General features: G+C 42.2%; 1 protein-coding gene across 2 annotated transcripts in view; it reads left to right on the top strand.

Moving 5' to 3' along the window:
* Positions 1-19997, top strand: part of GRK5 (G protein-coupled receptor kinase 5) — a 149813-nt gene extending 129816 nt beyond the window's left edge. Inside the window, exons 13-16 of one of the 2 annotated variants that reach the window (XM_083149924.1) lie at positions 2732-2869; positions 12588-12725; positions 13799-13930; positions 18974-19997. In XM_083149924.1, coding sequence (XP_083006050.1) covers positions 2732-2869; positions 12588-12725; positions 13799-13930; positions 18974-19066 — 501 coding nt within the window. In that variant the 3' untranslated portion in view covers positions 19067-19997. The remainder of the gene's footprint in view (positions 1-2731; positions 2870-12587; positions 12726-13798; positions 13931-18973) is intronic. The other variant, XM_083149925.1, reaches the window with a different exon arrangement.
* Positions 19998-20416: the final 419 nt, after the last annotated feature.

Here is a 20416-nt window from a genome sequence, read left to right as displayed (position 1 = left end):
CCCCCAGTGTCAGTGCATGTCCTCGTGTTCTGCTTCTTTTCCTCCTCCCCATTCGTACACGGAATCGTCCTCCCCCCAGTGTCAGTGCATGTCCTCGTGTTCTGCTGCTCCTCCTCCACCCCATTCGTACACGGAATCCTCCTCCCCCCAGTGTCAGTGCATGTCCTCGTGTTCTGCTGCTCCTCCTCCACCCCATTCGTACACGGAATTGTCCTCCCCCCAGTGTCAGTGCATGTCCTCGTGTTCTGCTGCTCCTCCTCCTCGTTCGTACACAGAATCGTCCTCCCCCCAGTGTCAGTGCATGTCCTCGTGTTCTGCTGCTCCTTCTCCACCCCGTTCGTACACGGAATCGTCCTCCCCCCAGTGTCAGTGCATGTCCTCTTATTCTGCTGCTCCTCCTCCTCGTTCGTACACGGAATCGTCCTCCCCCCAGTGTCAGTGTATGTCCTTGTGTTCTGCTTCTTGTCCTCCTCCCCATTCGTACACGGAATCGTCCTCCCCCCAGTGTCAGTGTATGTCCTCGTGTTCTGCTTCTTGTCCTCCTCCCCATTCGTACACGGAATCGTCCTCCCCCCAGTGTCAGTGTATGTCCTCGTGTTCTGCTTCTTGTCCTCCTCCCCATTCGTACACGGAATCGTCCTCCCCCCAGTGTCAGTGCATGTCCTCGTGTTCTGCTGCTCCTCCTCCACCCCGTTTGTACACGGAATCGTCCTCCCCCCAGTGTCAGTGCATGTCCTCGTGTTCTGCTGCTCCTCCTCCTCGTTCGTACACGGAATCGTCCTCCCCCCAGTGTCAGTGTATGTTCTCGTGTTCTGCTGCTCCTCCTCCTCCCTGTTCGTACACGGAATCGTCCTCCCCCGTGTCAGCGCATGTCCTCGTGTTCTGCTGCTCCTCCTCCTTGTTCGTACACGGAATCGTCCTCACCCCAGTGTCAGTGCATGTCCTTGTATTCTGCTGCTCCTCCTCGTTCTTACACGGAATTGTCCTCACCCCAGTGTCAGTGCATGTCCTCGTATTCTGCTGCTCCTCCTCCTCGTTCGTACACTGAATCGTCCCCCCCCCCCAGTTTCAGTGCATGTCCTTGTGTCCTGCTTCTTGTCCTCCTCCCCATTCGTACACGGAATCGTCCTCCCCCAGTGTCAGTGCATGTCCTCGTGTTCTGCTGCTCCTCCTCCACCCCGTTCGTACACGGAATTGTCCTCCCCCCAGTGTCAGTGTATGTCCTCGTGTTCTGCTTCTTGTCCTCCTCCCCATTCGTACACGGAATCGTCCTCCCCCCAGGGACAGTGCATGTCCTCATGTTCTACTGCTGCTCCTCCTCCACCCCGTTCGTACACGGAATCGTCGTCGTCCCCAGTGTCAGTGCATGGGCTCGTGTTCTGCTGCTCCTCCTCCCCATTCATAGACGGAATCGTCCTCCCCCCAGTGTCAGTGCATGTCCTTGTGTTCTGCTGCTCCTCTTCCTCCCCGTTCGTACACGGAATCGTCCTCCCCCCAGTGTCAGTGCATGTCCTCATGTTCTGCTGCTCCTCCTCCGTACACGGAATCGTCCTCCCCCCCAGTGTCAGTGCATGTCCTCGTGTTCTGCTACTCCTCCTCTTACCCGTTCGTACACGGAATCGTTCTCCCCCCAGTGTCAGTGCATGTCCTCGTGTTCTGCTGCTCCTCCTCCACCCCGTTCGTACACGGAATCGTCCTCCCCCCAGTGTCAGTGTATGTCCTCGTGTTCTGCTTCTTGTCCTCCTCCCCATTCGTACACTGAATCGTCCTCCCCCCAGTGTCAGTGCATGTCCTCGTGTTCTGCTGCTCCTCCTCCTCGTTCGTACACGGAATCGTCGTCGTCCCCCACCCAGTGTCAGTGCATGTCCTCGTGTTCTGCTTCTTGTCCTCCTCCCCATTCGTACACGGAATCGTCCTCCCCCAGTGTCAGTGCATGTCCTCGTGTTCTGCTGCTCCTCCTCCCCGTTCCTACACGGAATCGTCCTCCCCCCAGTGTCAGTGCATGTTCTCGTGTTCTGCTGCTCCTCCTCCACCCCGTTCGTACACGGAATCGTCCTCCCCCAGTGTCAGTGTATATCCTCGTGTTCTGCTTCTTTTCCTCCTCCCCATTCGTACACGGAATCGTCCTCCCCCCAGTGTCAGTGCATGTCCTCGTGTTCTGCTGCTGCTCCTCCTCCCCTTTCCTACATGGAATCGTCCTCCCCCCAGTGTCAGTGCATGTCCTCGTGTTCTGCTGCTCCTCCTCCACCCCGTTCGTACACGGAATCGTCCTCCCCCCAGTGTCAGTGTATGTCCTCGTGTTCTGCTTCTTTTCCTCCTCCCCATTCGTACACGGAATCGTCCTCCCCCCAGTGTCAGTGTATGTCCTCGTGTTCTGCTGCTCCTCCTCCACCCCGTTCGTACACGGAATCGTCCTCCCCCTAGTGTCAGTGCATGTCCTCGTGTTCTGCTGCTCCTCCTCCTCGTTCGTACACGGAATCGTCCTCCCCCCAGTGTCAGTGCATGTCCTCGTGTTCTGCTGCTCCTCCTCCTCCCCCTTCATACACGGAATCGTCCTCCCCCAGTGTCAGTGCATGTCCTCGTGTTCTGCTTCTCCTCCACCCCGTTCGTACACGGAATAGGCCTCTTAGTAAATCTCCCTCTTTCTCTCTGATAATCTGCAGCCAGGACACTTACGGCTTCTGCTCTGCACTTTATTCTAATGAAATGTTTCATTTCTCCTGTATGTCAGCTTCTGACCAAAGACGTGAAGCAGCGGTTGGGGTGTCATGACGGCAGGGCGCTGGAGGTGAAGCGGCACCCCTTCTTCCGAGTTATAAACTTTAAGAGATTAGAAGCCGGAATAATGGATCCTCCATTTATCCCTGATGTGAGTGTTATCCCTGGGAAGAGTATTATGGGAGTATCATGTATGTACTGCCCCTCCCCCCATGTATCACATGTGTCTACACTCCATAGCCTGTACCGGTCATGTATGTACTGCCCCTCCCCCCATGTATCACATGTGTCTACACTCCATAGCCTGTACCTGTCATGTATGTACTGCCCCTCCCCCCATGTATCACATGTGTCTACACTCCATAGCCTGTACCGGTCATGTATGTACTGCCCCTCCCCCCATTTATCACATGTGTCTACACTCCATAGCCTGTACCTGTCATGTATGTAGTGTCCCTCCCCCCATGTATCACATGTGTCTACACTCCATAGCCTGTACCTGTCATGTATGTGCTGACCCTCCCCCCATGTATCACATGTGTCTACACTCCATAGCCTGTACCTGTCATGTATGTGCTGCCCCTCCCCCCATGTATCACATGTGTTTACACTCCATAGCCTGTACCTGTCATGGATGTACTGCCCCTCCCCCAATGTATCACATGTGTTTACACTCCATAGCCTGTACCGGTCATGTATGTACTGCCCCTCCCCCCATGTATCACATGTGTCTACACTCCATAGCCTGTACCTGTCATGTATGTGCTGCCCCTCCCCCCATGTATCACATGTGTCTACACTCCATAGCCTGTACCTGTCATGTATGTACTGCCCCTCCCCCCATGTATCACATGTGTCTACACTCCATAGCCTGTACCTGTCATGTATGTACTGCCCCTCCCCCATGTATCACGTGTGTCTACACTCCATAGCCTGTACCTGTCATGTATGAACTGCCCCTCCCCCATGTATCACATGTGTCTACACTCCATAGCCTGTACCTCATGTATGTACTGCCCCTCCCCCCATGTATCACATGTGTCTACACTCCATAGCCTGTACCTGTCATGTATGTACTGCCCCTCCCCCCATGTATAACATGTGTCTACACTCCATAGCCTGTACCTCATGTATGTACTGCCCCTCCCCCCATGTATAACATGTGTCTACACTCCATAGCCTGTACCTCATGTATGTACTGCCCCTCCCCCCATGTATAACATGTGTCTACACTCCATAACCTGTACCTGTCATGTATGTACTGCCCCTCCCTCCATGTATCACATGTGTCTACACTCCATAGCCTGTACCTGTCATGTATGTACTGCCCCTCCCCCCATGTATAACATGTGTCTACACTCCATAACCTGTACCTCATGTATGTACTGCCCCTCCCCCCATGTATAACATGTGTCTACACTCCATAGCCTATACCGGTCATGTATGTATTGCCCCTACCCCCATTTATCACATGTGTCTACACTCCATAGCCTGTACCTGTCATGGATGTACTGCCCCTCCCCCCATGTATCACATGTGTCTACACTCCATAGCCTGTACCTGTCATGTATGTATTGCCCCTACCCCCATTTATCACATGTGTCTACACTCCATAGCCTGTACCTGTCATGGATGTACTGCCCCTCCCCCCATGTATCACATGTGTCTACACTCCATAGCCTGTACCTGTCATGTATGTACTGCCCCTCCCCCCATGTATAACATGTGTCTACACTCCATAGCCTGTACCGGTCATGTATGTATTGCCCCTACCCCCATTTATCACATGTGTCTACACTCCATAGCCTGTACCTGTCATGGATGTACTGCCCCTCCCCCCATGTATCACATGTGTCTACACTCCATAGCCTGTACCTGTCATGTATATACTGCCCCTCCCCCCATGTATAACATGTGTCTACACTCCATAACCTGTACCTCATGTATGTACTGCCCCTCCCCCCATGTATAACATGTGTCTACACTCCATAGCCTATACAATGCTGGGAGAGTTTTACTTCTGTATATATGTCTCACGTGTATAATATACACTAAATATGATGTATTATTATTATCCCCCTGATGTTGATGTATTATTAGTTATGAACTGCCTATTGTTAATGTATTATTATTATCCACCTGTTGTTGATGTATTATTATTATTATTATCCACCTGTTGTTGCTGTATTACTATCTGCCTGTTGTTGATGTTGATATGTTGTTGTTATTATTATTATTATCCGCCTGTTGTTGATGTATTATTATTATTATTATTATTAGTATCCGCCTGTTGTTGATGTATTATTATTATTATTATCCGCCTGTTGTTGATGTATTATTATTATTATTATCCGCCTGTTGTTGCTGTATTATTATCCGCCTGTTGTTGATGTATTATTATTATTATTATTATCCGCCTGTTGTTGCTGTATTATTATCCGCCTGTTGTTGATGTATTATTATTATTATTATTATTATCCGCCTGTTGTTGCTGTATTATTATCCGCCTGTTGTTGCTGTATTATTATCCGCCTGTCCCCCCATGTATCACTTGTGTGTTTACACTCCATAGCCTGTACCTGTCATGTATGTACCATGCTGGTAGAGTTTTACTTGCTGTATGTATGTCTCATAATATACACTAAATATAAATGTATGAGGAAATCGGCCTGTTATTGTTGATTATTATTTTTTATTATTATCCGGCTGTTATTGTATTATTATCCGCCTGTTGTAGTATTGATGTAGTAGTATTATTATTATCTGCCTGTTATTGATGTATTATTATCTGCCTGTTGTAGTATTGATGTAGTAGTATTATTATTATCTGCCTGTTATTGATGTATTATTATCCGCCTGTTGTAGTATTGATGTAGTATTATTATTATTATTATCCGCCTGTTATTGATGTATTATTATCCGCCTGTTGTAGTATTGATGTAGTAGTATTATTATTATTATCTGCCTGTTATTGATGTATTATTATCCGCCTGTTGTAGTATTGATGTAGTATTATTATTATTATTATCTGCCTGTTATTGATGTATTATTATCCGCCTGTTGTAGTATTGATGTAGTATTATTATTATTATTATTATTATCTGCCTGTTATTGATGTATTATTATCCGCCTGTTGTAGTATTGATGTAGTAGTATTATTATTATTATCTGCCTGTTATTGATGTATTATTATTCGCCTGTTGTAGTATTGATGTAGTATTATTATTATTATTATCTGCCTGTTATTGATGTATTATTATCCGCCTGTTGTAGTATTGATGTAGTAGTATTATTATTATTATCTGCCTGTTATTGATGTATTATTATCCGCCTGTTGTAGTATTGATGTAGTAGTATTATTATTATTATCTGCCTGTTATTGATGTATTATTATCCGCCTGTTGTAGTATTGATGTAGTAGTATTATTATTATTATTATTATTATTATTATCTGCCTGTTATTGATGTATTATTATCTGCCTGTTGTAGTATTGATGTAGTAGTATTATTATTATCTGCCTGTTATTGATGTATTATTATCCGCCTGTTGTAGTATTGATGTAGTAGTATTATTATTATCTGCCTGTTATTGATGTATTATTATCCGCCTGTTGTAGTATTGATGTAGTAGTATTATCATTATTATCTGCCTGTTAATGATGTATTATTATCTGCCTGTTGTAGTATTGATGTAGTAGTATTATTATTATCTGCCTGTTATTGATGTATTATTATCCGCCTGTTGTAGTATTGATGTAGTATTATTATTATTATTATCTGCCTGTTATTGATGTATTATTATCTGCCTGTTGTAGTATTGATGTAGTAGTATTATTATTATTATTATCCGTCTGTTATTGTATTATTATCCGCCTGTTGTAGTATTGATGTAGTATTATTATTATTATCTGCCTGTTATTGATGTATTATTATCTGCCTGTTGTAGTATTGATGTAGTAGTATTATTATTATCTGCCTGTTATTGATGTATTATTATCTGCCTGTTGTAGTATTGATGTAGTAGTATTATTATTATCTGCCTGTTATTGATGTATTATTATCCGCCTGTTGTAGTATTGATGTAGTATTATTATTATTATTATTATCTGCCTGTTATTGATGTATTATTATCTGCCTGTTGTAGTATTGATGTAGTATTATTATTATTATTATTATTATTATTATTATTATTATCTGCCTGTTATTGATGTATTATTATCTGCCTGTTGTAGTATTGATGTAGTAGTATTATTATTATCTGCCTGTTATTGATGTATTATTATCCGCCTGTTGTAGTATTGATGTAGTATTATTATTATTATTATTATCTGCCTGTTATTGATGTATTATTATCTGCCTGTTGTAGTATTGATGTAGTATTATTATTATTATTATTATTATTATTATTATTATTATTATTATTATTATTATCTGCCTGTTATTGATGTATTATTATCTGCCTGTTGTAGTATTGATGTAGTAGTATTATTATTATCTGCCTGTTATTGATGTATTATTATCCGCCTGTTGTAGTATTGATGTAGTAGTATTATTATTATCTGCCTGTTATTGATGTATTATTATCCACCTGTTGTAGTATTGATGTAGTAGTATTATCATTATTATCTGCCTGTTATTGATGTATTATTATCTGCTTGTTGTAGTATTGATGTAGTAGTATTATTATTATCTGCCAGTTATTGATGTATTATTATCCGCCTGTTGTAGTATTATTATTATTATTATTATTATTATTATTATTATTATCTGCCTGTTATTGATGTATTATTATGTGCCTGTTGTAGTATTGATGTAGTAGTATTATTATTATTATCCGTCTGTTATTGTATTATTATCCGCCTGTTGTAGTATTGATGTAGTATTATTATTATTATCTGCCTGTTATTGATGTATTATTATCCGCCTGTTGTAGTATTGATGTAGTAGTATTATCATTATTATCTGCCTGTTATTGATGTATTATTATCTGCCTGTTGTAGTATTGATGTAGTAGTATTATTATTATCTGCCTGTTATTGATGTATTATTATCATCCGCCTGTTGTAGTATTATTATTATTATTATTATCTGCCTGTTATTGATGTATTATTATCTGCCTGTTGTAGTATTGATGTAGTAGTATTATTATTATCTGCCTGTTATTGATGTATTATTATCTGCCTGTTGTAGTATTGATGTAGTAGTATTATTATTATCTGCCTGTTATTGATGTATTATTATCCGCCTGTTGTAGTATTGATGTAGTATTATTATTATTATTATCTGCCTGTTATTGATGTATTATTATCTGCCTGTTGTAGTATTGATGTAGTAGTATTATTATTATTATCTGCCTGTTATTGATGTATTATTATCCGCCTGTTGTAGTATTGATGTAGTATTATTATTATTATCTGCCTGTTATTGATGTATTATTATCCGCCTGTTGTAGTATTGATGTAGTAGTATTATTATTATTATTATTATTATCTGCCTGTTATTGATGTATTATTATCCGCCTGTTGTAGTATTGATGTAGTAGTATTATTATTATTATCTGCCTGTTATTGATGTATTATTATCCGCCTGTTGTAGTATTGATGTAGTAGTATTATTATTATTATCTGCCTGTTATTGATGTATTATTATCCGCCTGTTGTAGTATTGATGTAGTAGTATTATTATTATTATCTGCCTGTTATTGATGTATTATTATCTGCCTGTTGTAGTATTGATGTAGTATTATTATTATTATTATTATTATTATTATTATTATTATTATTATTATTATCTGCCTGTTATTGATGTATTATTATCTGCCTGTTGTAGTATTGATGTAGTATTATTATTATTATTATCCGTCTGTTATTGTATTATTATCCGCCTGTTGTAGTATTGATGTAGTATTATTATTATTATTATTATCTGCCTGTTATTGATGTATTATTATCTGCCTGTTGTAGTATTGATGTAGTAGTATTATTATTATCTGCCTGTTATTGATGTATTATTATCTGCCTGTTGTAGTATTGATGTAGTAGTATTATTATTATCTGCCTGTTATTGATGTATTATTATCCGCCTGTTGTAGTATTGATGTAGTATTATTATTATTATCTGCCTGTTATTGATGTATTATTATCTGCCTGTTGTAGTATTGATGTAGTAGTATTATTATTATCTGCCTGTTATTGATGTATTATTATCCGCCTGTTGTAGTATTGATGTAGTATTATTATTATCTGCCTGTTATTGATGTATTATTATCCGCCTGTTGTAGTATTGATGTAGTAGTATTATTATTATTATCTGCCTGTTATTGATGTATTATTATCCGCCTGTTGTAGTATTGATGTAGTAGTATTATTATTATTATCCGCCTGTTATTGATGTATTATTATCCGCCTGTTGTAGTATTGATGTAGTAGTATTATTATTATTATCTGCCTGTTATTGATGTATTATTATCCGCCTGTTGTAGTATTGATGTAGTAGTATTATTATTATTATCTGCCTGTTATTGATGTATTATTATCCGCCTGTTGTAGTATTGATGTAGTAGTATTATTATTATTATCCGCCTGTTATTGATGTATTATTATTCGCCTGTTGTAGTATTGATGTAGTAGTATTATTATTATCTGCCTGTTATTGATGTATTATTATCCGCCTGTTGTAGTATTGATGTAGTAGTATTATTATTATTATCTGCCTGTTATTGATGTATTATTATCCGCCTGTTGTAGTATGGATGTAGTATTATTATTATTATTATTATTATTATTATTATTATTATCTGCCTGTTATTGATGTATTATTATCCGCCTGTTGTAGTATTGATGTATTATTATTATTATTATTAATATTATTATTATCTACCTGTCCTTGATGTATTATTAGTTATTATCCCCCTGATGTTAATGTATTATTAGTTATTATCCGCCTGTTGTTGATTTATTATTATTATTATTATTATTATTATCCGCCTGTTATTGCTGTATTATTGTTGTCCGCCTGTTATTGATGTATTATTATTATAATTATTATTTTCCTCCTGTTATTGATGTATTGTTATTAATATTATTATTATTATTATCCGCCTGTTACTGATATATTATTATTTATTATCCACTTATTTTTTATATATTATTACGAGCCTGTTACTGATGTATTATTAGTAATACTGCTTTCACATTGCAGAAATGGGTAATGACACGGTATTCTTAAATGGGACTTTAAAACGGGTCTGAGCCTTGAGACCTTTCACATTGCAGGTGAAAACCGTTTTAAAAATCATTTAATACCATTCAAACATTCAACCCGTTTAACCCCCAAGGGACACATTTCAAGCTATTGAAATAGAGCCATTCACACTGCCTAAAAAACGGCTTTAAAACGTGTAGGACTCTGCTTTTTAACCGTGTTGAAATACCAGTTAACTTTAACCGGTAAATCAACTCTGGCACTTTCACATTGCAGCCTTAAACGTTTTAAAATGGAAAAAAAAACGGCAATATACCGTTTTAAAAGTGCGATGTGAAAGGGGTATTATTATCCTCATGTTGTTATTATTAACCGCCTGTTGTTGATGTAATATTATTATGAGCCTGTTATTGCTTTATTTTTATCTGGCTGTTACTGGTGTATTTTTATCTGCCTGTTGTTGATGTGTTATTATTATCCTCCTGATGTGGATGTATTATTATTCATTATCTGCCTGTTATAGATGTATTATGCTGCTTTCCCACTGCCAAACCTACTTTGACCCGTTTTTTTAAACGGTTCTTTAAACGGGTCAAAGCAGGTTAGTTATTATCCACCTAATGTTGATGTATTATTAGTTATTATCCACCTAATGTTGATGTATTATTAGTTATTATCCACCTAATGTTGATGTATTATTAGTTATTATTATCCGCCTAATGTTGATGAATTATTAGTTATTATTATCCGCCTTATGTTGATGTATTATTAGTTATTATTATCTGCCTGATGTTGATGTATTATTATCCGCTTGTTGTTGATGTATTATTAGTTATTATCCGCCTGTTGTTGATGTATTATTATCCGCCCGATGTTGATGTATTATTAGTTATTATCCACCTGTTGTTGATGTATTATTATCCGCCTGTTGTTGATGTATTATTAGTTATTATCCGCATGTTGTTGATGTATTATTAGTATCCACCTGTTGTTGATGTATTATTAGTATCCGCCTGTTGTTGATGTATTATTAGTATCCGCCTGTTGTTGATGTATTATTAGTATCCGCCTGTTGTTGATGTATTATTAGTATCCGCCTGTTGTTGATGTATTATTATCCGCCCGATGTTGATGTATTATTAGTTATTATCCGCCTGTTGTTGATGCATTATTATCCGCCTGTTGTTGATGTATTATTAGTATCCGCCTGTTGTTGATATATTATTAGTTATTATCCGCCTGTTGTTGATGTATTATTATCCGCCTGTTGTTGATGTATTATTAGTTATTATCCGCCTGTTGTTGATGTATTATTAGTACCCGCCTGTTGTTGATGTATTATTATCCGCCCGATGTTGATGTATTATTAGTTATTATCCACCTGTTGTTGATGCATTATTATCCGCCTGTTGTTGATGTATTATTATCCGCCTGTTGTTGATGTATTATTAGTATCCGCCTGTTGTTGATGTATTATTATCCGCCTGTTGTTGATGTATTATCAGTATCCGCCTGTTGTTGATGTATTATTATCCGCCTGTTGTTGATGTATTATTATCCGCCTGTTGTTGATGTATTATTAGTATCCGCCTGTTGTTGATGTATTATTATCCGCCTGTTGTTGATGTATTATTAGTATCCACCTGTTGTTGATGCATTATTATCCGCCTGTTGTTGATGTATTATTATCCGCCTGTTGTTGATGTATTATTAGTATCTGCCTGTTGTTGATGTATTATTATCCGCCTGTTGTTGATGTATTATTAGTTATTATCCACCTGTTGTTGATGTATTATTAGTATCCGCCTGTTGTTGATGTATTATTAGTATCCGCCTGTTGTTGATGTATTATTAGTATCCGCCTGTTGTTGATGTATTATTATCCGCCTGTTGTTGATGTATTAGTATCCGCCTGTTGTTGATGTATTATTAGTATCCACCTGTTGTTGATGCATTATTATCCGCCTGTTGTTGATGTATTATTATCCGCCTGTTGTTGATGTATTATTAGTTATCCGCCCGTTGTTGATGTATTATTAGTATCCGCCTGTTGTTGATGTATTATTAGTATCCGCCTGTTGTTGATGTATTATTATCCGCCTGTTGTTGATGTATTATTAGTATCCGCCTGTTGTTGATGTATTATTAGTATCCGCCTGTTGTTGATGTATTATTAGTATCCGCCTGTTGTTGATGTATTATTAGTATCCGCCTGTTGTTGATGTATTGTTAGTATCCGCCTGTTGTTGATGTATTGTTAGTATCCGCCTGTTGTTGATGTATTATTAGTATCCGCCTGTTGTTGATGTATTATTATCCGCCTGTTGTTGATGTATTATTAGTATCCGCCTGTTGTTGATGAATTAGCATCCGCCTGTTGTTGATGTATTATTAGTATCCGCCTGTTGTTGATGTATTATTAGTATCTGCCTGTTGTTGATGTATTATTAGTATCCGCCTGTTGTTGATGTATTAGTATCCGCCTGTTGTTGATGTATTATTAGTATCCGCCTGTTGTTGATGTATTATTAGTATCCGCCTGTTGTTGATGTATTATTAGTATACGCCTGTTGTTGATGTATTAGTATCCGCCTGTTGTTGATGTATTATTAGTATCCGCCTGTTGTTGATGTATTATTATATTGTTATACTATGACCACCCCCAGCCTCGCGCCGTGTACTGTAAGGACGTGCTGGATATAGAACAGTTCTCCACAGTAAAGGGCGTCAACCTGGACCAGACGGACGATGACTTCTACACAAAGTTCTCCACCGGTTCTGTGTCCATCCCCTGGCAGACCGAGGTGAGAGCCCCCCCTAATGGTCCCTCATAGTATATTATATGATAATAATGCCGCATGACACCTGTCAGTAAGATGCAGTGCCACCGACATCCTGTCAGTAACGTGCAGTGTCGCAGACACCTGTCAGTAGCGTGCAGTGACACACACGTCTGTCAGTAACATGCAATGCCACAGATGCCTGTCAGTAATGTGCAATGTCACACACACACACACACACATCTATAATGTGCAGTGCCAAGCACACATGTCAGTAAGATGCAGTGCCACCGACATCCTGTCAGTAACGTGCAATGCTGCACACACCTGTCAGTAACGTGCAATGCTGCACACACCTGTCAGTAACGTGCAATGCTGCACACACCTGTCAGTAACGTGCAATGCTGCACACACCTGTCAGTAACGTGCAATGCCACCAGTGCTGCGGCTGAAGAGTTCAGGAAGCGGGTCCCTTCATGCGTGGGAGCTGCTGTAGCTGAAGGATGCGTTTCACCACGTAGGCTTGATCATATAAACACCCTGGCTGGTCAGCTGGATGGGGCAGCAATGCTACACCTGTCAGTAACATGCAGCGCCGCACACACCTGTCGGCAACGTGCAGCGCCGCACACACCTGTCGGCAACGTGCAGCGCCGCACACACCTGTCGGCAACGTGCAGTGCCGCACACACCTGTCGGTAACGTGCAGCGCCGCACACACCTGTCGTAACGTGCAGCGCCGCACACACCTGTCGGTAAGGTGCAGCGCCGCACACACCTGTCGGTAAGGTGCAGCGCCGCACACACCTGTCGGTAAGGTGCAGCGCCGCACACACCTGTCGGTAAGGTGCAGCGCCGCACAAACCTGTCGGTAAGGTGCAGCGCCGCGCACACACCTGTCGGTAAGGTGCAGCGCCACACACACATGTCGGTAAGGTGCAGTGCCACAGACTTTCCATTCATAATTACGTGTCGTTGTCTGTATTACAATGACCGATACACTGACTGTCCCAGACTGTAATGTTATTGTGACCCAGCAGCTACACACGTGTATAACATGTACTATGTATGACCGAGTAACCTCTTCCTTTCTGCAGATGATAGAGACGGAATGTTTCAAAGAACTTAATCTTTTTGGCCCTAATGGAACCCTGTCCCCGGACTTAAACCGGAGCCACCCCCCAGAGCCCCCAAAGAAAAGTTTATTACATCGTATTTTTAAACGTCAGGTAAAGGAAAGTATGTTATACATGTATGTATGTAGTATGTATTGTATTTTCTAGTATGGGAAAGGATGTATCAGATGTTATACATGTATGTAGTATGTATTGTATGTTCTAGTGTGGGAAAGGATGTATCAGATGTACATGTAAGTAGTATGTATTTTATGTTCTAGTGTGGGAAAGGATGTATCAGATGTTATACATGTATGTATTGTATGTTCTAGTGTGGGAAAGGATGTATCAGATTTTATACATGTATGTAGTATGTATTGTATGTTCTAGTGTGGGAAAGGATGTATCAGATGTTATACATATATGTAGTATGTATTGTATGTTCTAGTGTGGGAAAGGATGTATCAGATGTTATACATGTATGTAGTATGTATTGTATGTTCTAGTGTGGGGAAGAATGTATCAGATGTTATACAAGTATGTAGTATGTATTGTATGTTCTAGTGTGGGAAAGGATGTATCAGATGTTATACATGTATGTAGTATGTATTGTATGTTCTAGTGTGGGGAAGAATGTATCAGATGTTATACATGTATGTAGTATGTATTGTATGTTCTAGTGTGGGAAAGGATGTATCAGATGTTATACATGTATGTAGTATGTATTGTATTTTCTAGTGTGGGAAAGGATGTATCAGATGTACATGTAAGTAGTATGTATTGTATGTTCTAGTGTGGGAAAGGATGTATCAGATGTTATACATGTATGTATGTAGTATGTATTGTATGTTCTAGTGTGGGAAAGGATGTATCAGATGTTATACATGTATATAGTATGTATTGTATGTTCTAGTGTGGGAAATGATGTATCAGATGTTATACATGTATGTATGTAGTATGTATTGTATGTTCTAGTGTGGGAAAGGATGTATCAGATGTTATACATGTATATAGTATGTGTTGTATGTTCTAGTGTGGGAAAGGATGTATCAGATGTTATACATGTATGTATTGCATGTTCTAGTGTGGGAAAGGATGTATCAAATGTTATACATGTATGTAGTATGTATTGTATGTTTTAGTGTGGGAAAGGACGTGTCATTGTATACTGTACATGTATGTATGGGTTGGGATCATTTGGTCTATTGCATTATGGTCGAAAGTCATTAGGTCGAATCCATTAGGTCGACATGCTAAAAGGTCGACATGACTCTAGGTCGACATGGAAAAAGGTCGACATGATTCTAGGTCGAAAGGTCATTAGTTCGACAGGTCATTAGTTCGACAAGGTCATTAGTTCGACATTGTCTATGTCGACATTCACAAGGTCGACATGGGGTTTTTCACTGTTTTTTTACCTGAATGTCAACACAGTCGACATGGACACAGTTTAAAGTGCACTGCATCCCCTCGCTGCGCTCGCTATGCGTCGGGCACGGTGCCTCGCTACGCTCGGCACACTATTTTATTCTCCCACCACGCCCTAGTGGATGGTAGGGCATGAAATACCGCCTGTCGGCACATGTTGGCTCAAAAAACAGTGAAAAACTCCATGTCGACCTTGTGAATGTCGACATAGACAATGTCGAACTAATGACCTTGTCGAACTAATGACCTGTCAAACTAATGACCTTTCGAACTAGAATCATGTCGACCTTTTCCCATGTCGACCTAGAGTCATGTCGACCTTTTAGCATGTCGACCTAATGGATTCGACCTAATGACTTTCGACCATAATGCAGTAGACCAAATGACCGCATCCCATGTATATATTAGTGTGGTAAAGGATGTGTAGTATGTTATATTTATGTATGTACTAGTGTGGGAAATGATGTTATACATGTGTGTACTATGTAATTTATGCATGTACTAGTGTGGAATCGGGATTGTAGTGATGATGGTGGGAATATTCTAAAGCCTAAAATGCCGTACAACCCCTGATATCCCATGTATGTACTACCCCTCCCCCCATGTATCACATGTATGTACTCCCCCATGTATCACATGTATGTACTCCCCCTCCCCCCCCATGTATCACATGTATGTACTCCCCCTCCCCCCCATGTATCACATGTATGTACTCCCCCTCCCCCCCATGTATCACATGTATGTACTACCCCTCCCCCCATGTATCACATGTATGTACTACCCCTCCCCCCATGTATCACATGTATGTACTACCCCTCCCCCCATGTATCACATGTATGTACTACCCCTCCCCCCATAAATAGTAATAGTTAAGCGCTCACCTTGGTTATGAACTGCTATGAAATAAATGCCAGGATGCTGGTGTTCTGAACAATTTGTTTATTTGTCATCATTCAAAATATACAGTGTACATGAAAAATGGGGCAGTGATTGTGCAAGTGTGTGGATGGTGGGGACGTCTGAGATGAGTCCCGTGGGGGAGATGGGGGTGCCAGAAGGCCCCTTTACCATAAGCCTGTAAGGATCATGTCTCATTCAGTGGTGAGTGCTGCAGCAGTGGCCTGTATTGAGCCCTTACGGGTATAAGGGGTCAGCAGAACCCTTTTTACCATAAGCCCTTAGGCTTATGTCTCAAGGAGGCCGCTGTGTGAGTTGGGGGTGGGTGGGTGGGGGGTGTGTGCGCCCCGTGGGCGGGTGGGTGATGGCGGGCTGAACAGTCCAGGTGCACTTCGTGCTGCAAGGCAGAGTCGAAAAGTCTGTTGCTGGGTGGCGGCGTCCCGCTCCCAGAGTTCTTACCAACTTACCAACACTGGCTGAGGCCCACAGTGGCTGACACGCACGGCATATACAGCAACAAGAGCATCCAAGTCTCCTCCGTCCGGAGTCGAGCGCACAGCTTCCCCCGGTGACGTCATCGCGCTAACCCGGAAGTTAGCGTCCGGGTCAGGAACCTGTGGAAGCCGCTTCCACACCAATCGTAAGGGCTCACACACTACAGGCAGTCCGGTGAACGCTACTCACCACTGCCAGAAGAGTGCGGCCGGGACACCCAGCATCCAAACCGCTGCACTTACTCTGCAACAAGATCTAGTTGGTAAGAACTCTGGGAGCGGGACGCCGCCACCCAGCAACAGACTTTTCAACTCTGCCTTGCAGCACGAAGTGCACCTGGACTGTTCACCCCGCCATCACCCACCCGCCCACGGGGCGCACACCCCCCCACCCCCAACTCACACAGCGGCCTCCTTGAGACATAAGCCTAAGGGCTTATGGTAAAAAGGGTTCTGCTGACCCCTTATACCCGTAAGGGCTCAATACAGGCCACTGCTGCAGCACTCACCACTGAATGAGACATGATCCTTACAGGCTTATGGTAAAGGGGCCTTCTGGCACCCCCATCTCCCCCACGGGACTCATCTCAGACATCCCCACCATCCACACACCTGCACAATCACTGCCCCATTTTTCATGTACACTGTATATTTTGAATGATGACAAATAAACAAATTGTTCAGAACACCAGCATCTTGTCATTTATTTCATAGCAGTTCATAACCAAGGTGAGCGCGTAACTATTACTATTTATTCACCCTAAGAATTGAGTACGGACAACTCAGTTAAGCAGCCCCCACATACAAAGGCAAAAGCGCAGTAACCTTAACCAAAATGTACCCCTCCCCCCATGTATCACATGTATGTACTACCCCTCCCCCCCATGTATCACATGTATGTACTACCCCTCCCCCCCATGTATCACATGTATGTACTACCCCTCCCCCCCATGTATCACATGTATGTACTCCCCCTCCCCCGTGTATCACATGTATGTACTCCCCCTCCCCCGTGTATCACATGTATGTACTCCCCCTCCCCCATGTATCACATGTATGTACTACCCCTTCCCCCATGTATCACATGTATGTACTACCCCTCCCCCCCATGTATCACATGTATGTACTACCCCTCCCCCCCATGTATCACATGTATGTACTCCCCCTCCCCCGTGTATCACATGTATGTACTCCCCCTCCCCCATGTATCACATGTATGTACTACCCCTCCCCCCATGTATCACATGCAGGGCTATTTTTCAGCAGGCTCCAGCAGGAACTGTGGCCCTTATTCTAGTTCACTCTTTCTGACAAAATATTCCTCAGATGGACAAAACCATGTGCACTGCAGGTGAGGCAGGTGTTACTTGTGCAGAGATAATTAGATTTGGGTGGGGTTTTACACCTGCAGTGCACATGGTTTTGTCCATCTGAGGAATATTTTGTCAGAAAGAGTGAACTAGAATAAGGGCCACAGTTCCTGCTGGAGCCTGCACAAAAATAGCCCTGATCACATGTATGTACTACCCCTTCCCCCATGTATCACATGTATGTACTACCCCTTCCCCCATGTATCACATGTATGTCTACTCTCCATAGTCTGGATGGTGTTACCCAATAACAATCAGCGTTGGTGCAGCACCTGTTATCCGTTATTTGCTAGCGGTGAGGCAAATACATGGCTGTTCCTGGGCGATGACTGGGAGGGGCTCGCTTGTGGTATTCGCCAGAAATAGCGTCTCCCCAGCGTAATATGGGAGTGCCACGTGTGCTACAGCAGTGTCACAGTAGCATTTGCATATTATCTCTCCCGCCGAACTGCCGGCACAAAGATTAGCGAGACCGCCAACCCCCATCCTCTATTATTGAGACCTCTAGCATATCTTTCTGTAAAGATTCTACTTCTCACCTATTCTGCTGGAGATTCCCATTTGATGGTCTTATCTCCTGCTACCCTGCATTAGACATAAAATCTCCCTTTTCTATGGATTGACTGCAGGCAGGACCCTAACAAGGAATTTCTGGGCAAGGACAGTGATTTGCTGCAGTCACTAGCCTGACTTATGTTGAGGCTAATAGGCCTATACTGTGAACTCCCCACAAATCCTTGTAGCACCTATGACAGTAGACAACACAGCGTGCATGACCCCTGTGATCTGTGTCTTCTTATCTTAGCTGCTAGTGTGCGTGTGAGCTGTGGAATGTATTTTTTAGTAATCTTTAGTGAAACACACCAGGACAATGATGTTACTATTTCAGTGCTTTGGCTCAGACGATGTGAATATCTCACCAATATAGCTAATTAATATATTTTTTTATTACTTTCTCTTGTCTCCAGCATCAAAACAACTCTAATTGCTCCCCGGCCTCCAAGTCCTCCTTAAACCACCACATGAACCACATCAGTACCAACTCAACCGGGAGCAGTTAGTGAAGGAGGGCACCCACCGGCGAGGGAAACGCGGTCAGCTGTGGTGACCCCGCTCCGCGACTAGCAGCAAGAGAGAGAGAGGGGAGCCTTGCGCCTGACAGCGGCTTCCAGCAGAGGGAGCCTGTGTGTGTCTGTTAGGTGGGATTGGGGGAAGGGAGCCCTTTTTCTCTTCTCGCAGTGAGGCCTCACACATGAAAGGCCTACAATGTTGGCTGAGGTGAGGGGGGGGGGGGGGTGGATACGTAGCCTCCCCTCTACAACTGGCGTGATATCAGAAATCCGATACCTCCCGTGTTCACATGACTCTGCAATAGGACATTGCATGAAACCGATAATACAACAGCATCATACACAACAGGAGGACTTACCCCACGTCACATACGCAGCCCTCCGGAGACACTGAGCGCCTCGCGCCTCCGCATTAACATTTCTGCGCTAAACTCCTTTTTATCGACTACAAAAGAGAGAACAAAAAAAAGGTTTATTTTATTTAGTAAACGATTTGTCTGTGATTCTATTTTTTACCATTTGTAAGTACTTTCCCCTGAGCGGGGGAGGGAGCTGCATGCCTCCTCTCCCTCCCTGGCACCGTGGAGACATTCTGTGGGTATACGTGGGTCTCCTTGGCAGTACTGGCGCACGGCCCTCTCACTGAGCTGGCAGCAAGGAGAATGGAGAACGGCCACATACTAACACACCGGGCCTAGGTGTGCTCACCACTACGCACACATCCATCGGAGAGACAGGGATTATCCGGCATTTACTACAAAGGAACCGGGAAGGAATAGCTCATATAAAACTGGCTGTACCCAAGAGCTCGCAATCAATGCTTCATTGGCCACTACGAGCGGGCAGTGCAGGATTTATACTGGAGTCTGGAGACCTTTGTTATATGTACCCCTGATTAAATCTGTTTTTAAAGAAAGAAATTATTCCGACGTTAATGGCTACGTGGACAAAGTTATTTCCTGATGTTATTTTTATTGTACTTATCAGTATTCATCAACATAGTACCAGCATTCTCCACCATACTGCAAAACCTTATATTACATACATACCTCTATGCTAAGCAACCCCTGCAGGTCTGTGTGTAGTATTCCTCTGTCCGTACACGCCATACACCATTCCCCTGGCGGTACGCGCCATACACCATTCCTCTGGTGGTACGCGCTATACACCATTCCTCTGTCCGTACACGCCATATACCATTCCCCTGGCGGTACGCACCATACACCATTCCTCTGGCGGTACATGCCATACACCATTCCTCTGGTGGTACGCGCACTATACACCATTCCTCTGGCGGTACACACCATGCACCATTCCTCTGCCCGTACACGCCATACACCA

Source organism: Crinia signifera, chromosome 6 (assembly GCF_055691185.1).
Source record: "Crinia signifera chromosome 6, ASM5569118v1, whole genome shotgun sequence".
NCBI lineage: Eukaryota > Metazoa > Chordata > Amphibia > Anura > Myobatrachidae > Crinia > Crinia signifera.
This window is presented reverse-complemented; position numbering and strand designations above follow the sequence as displayed.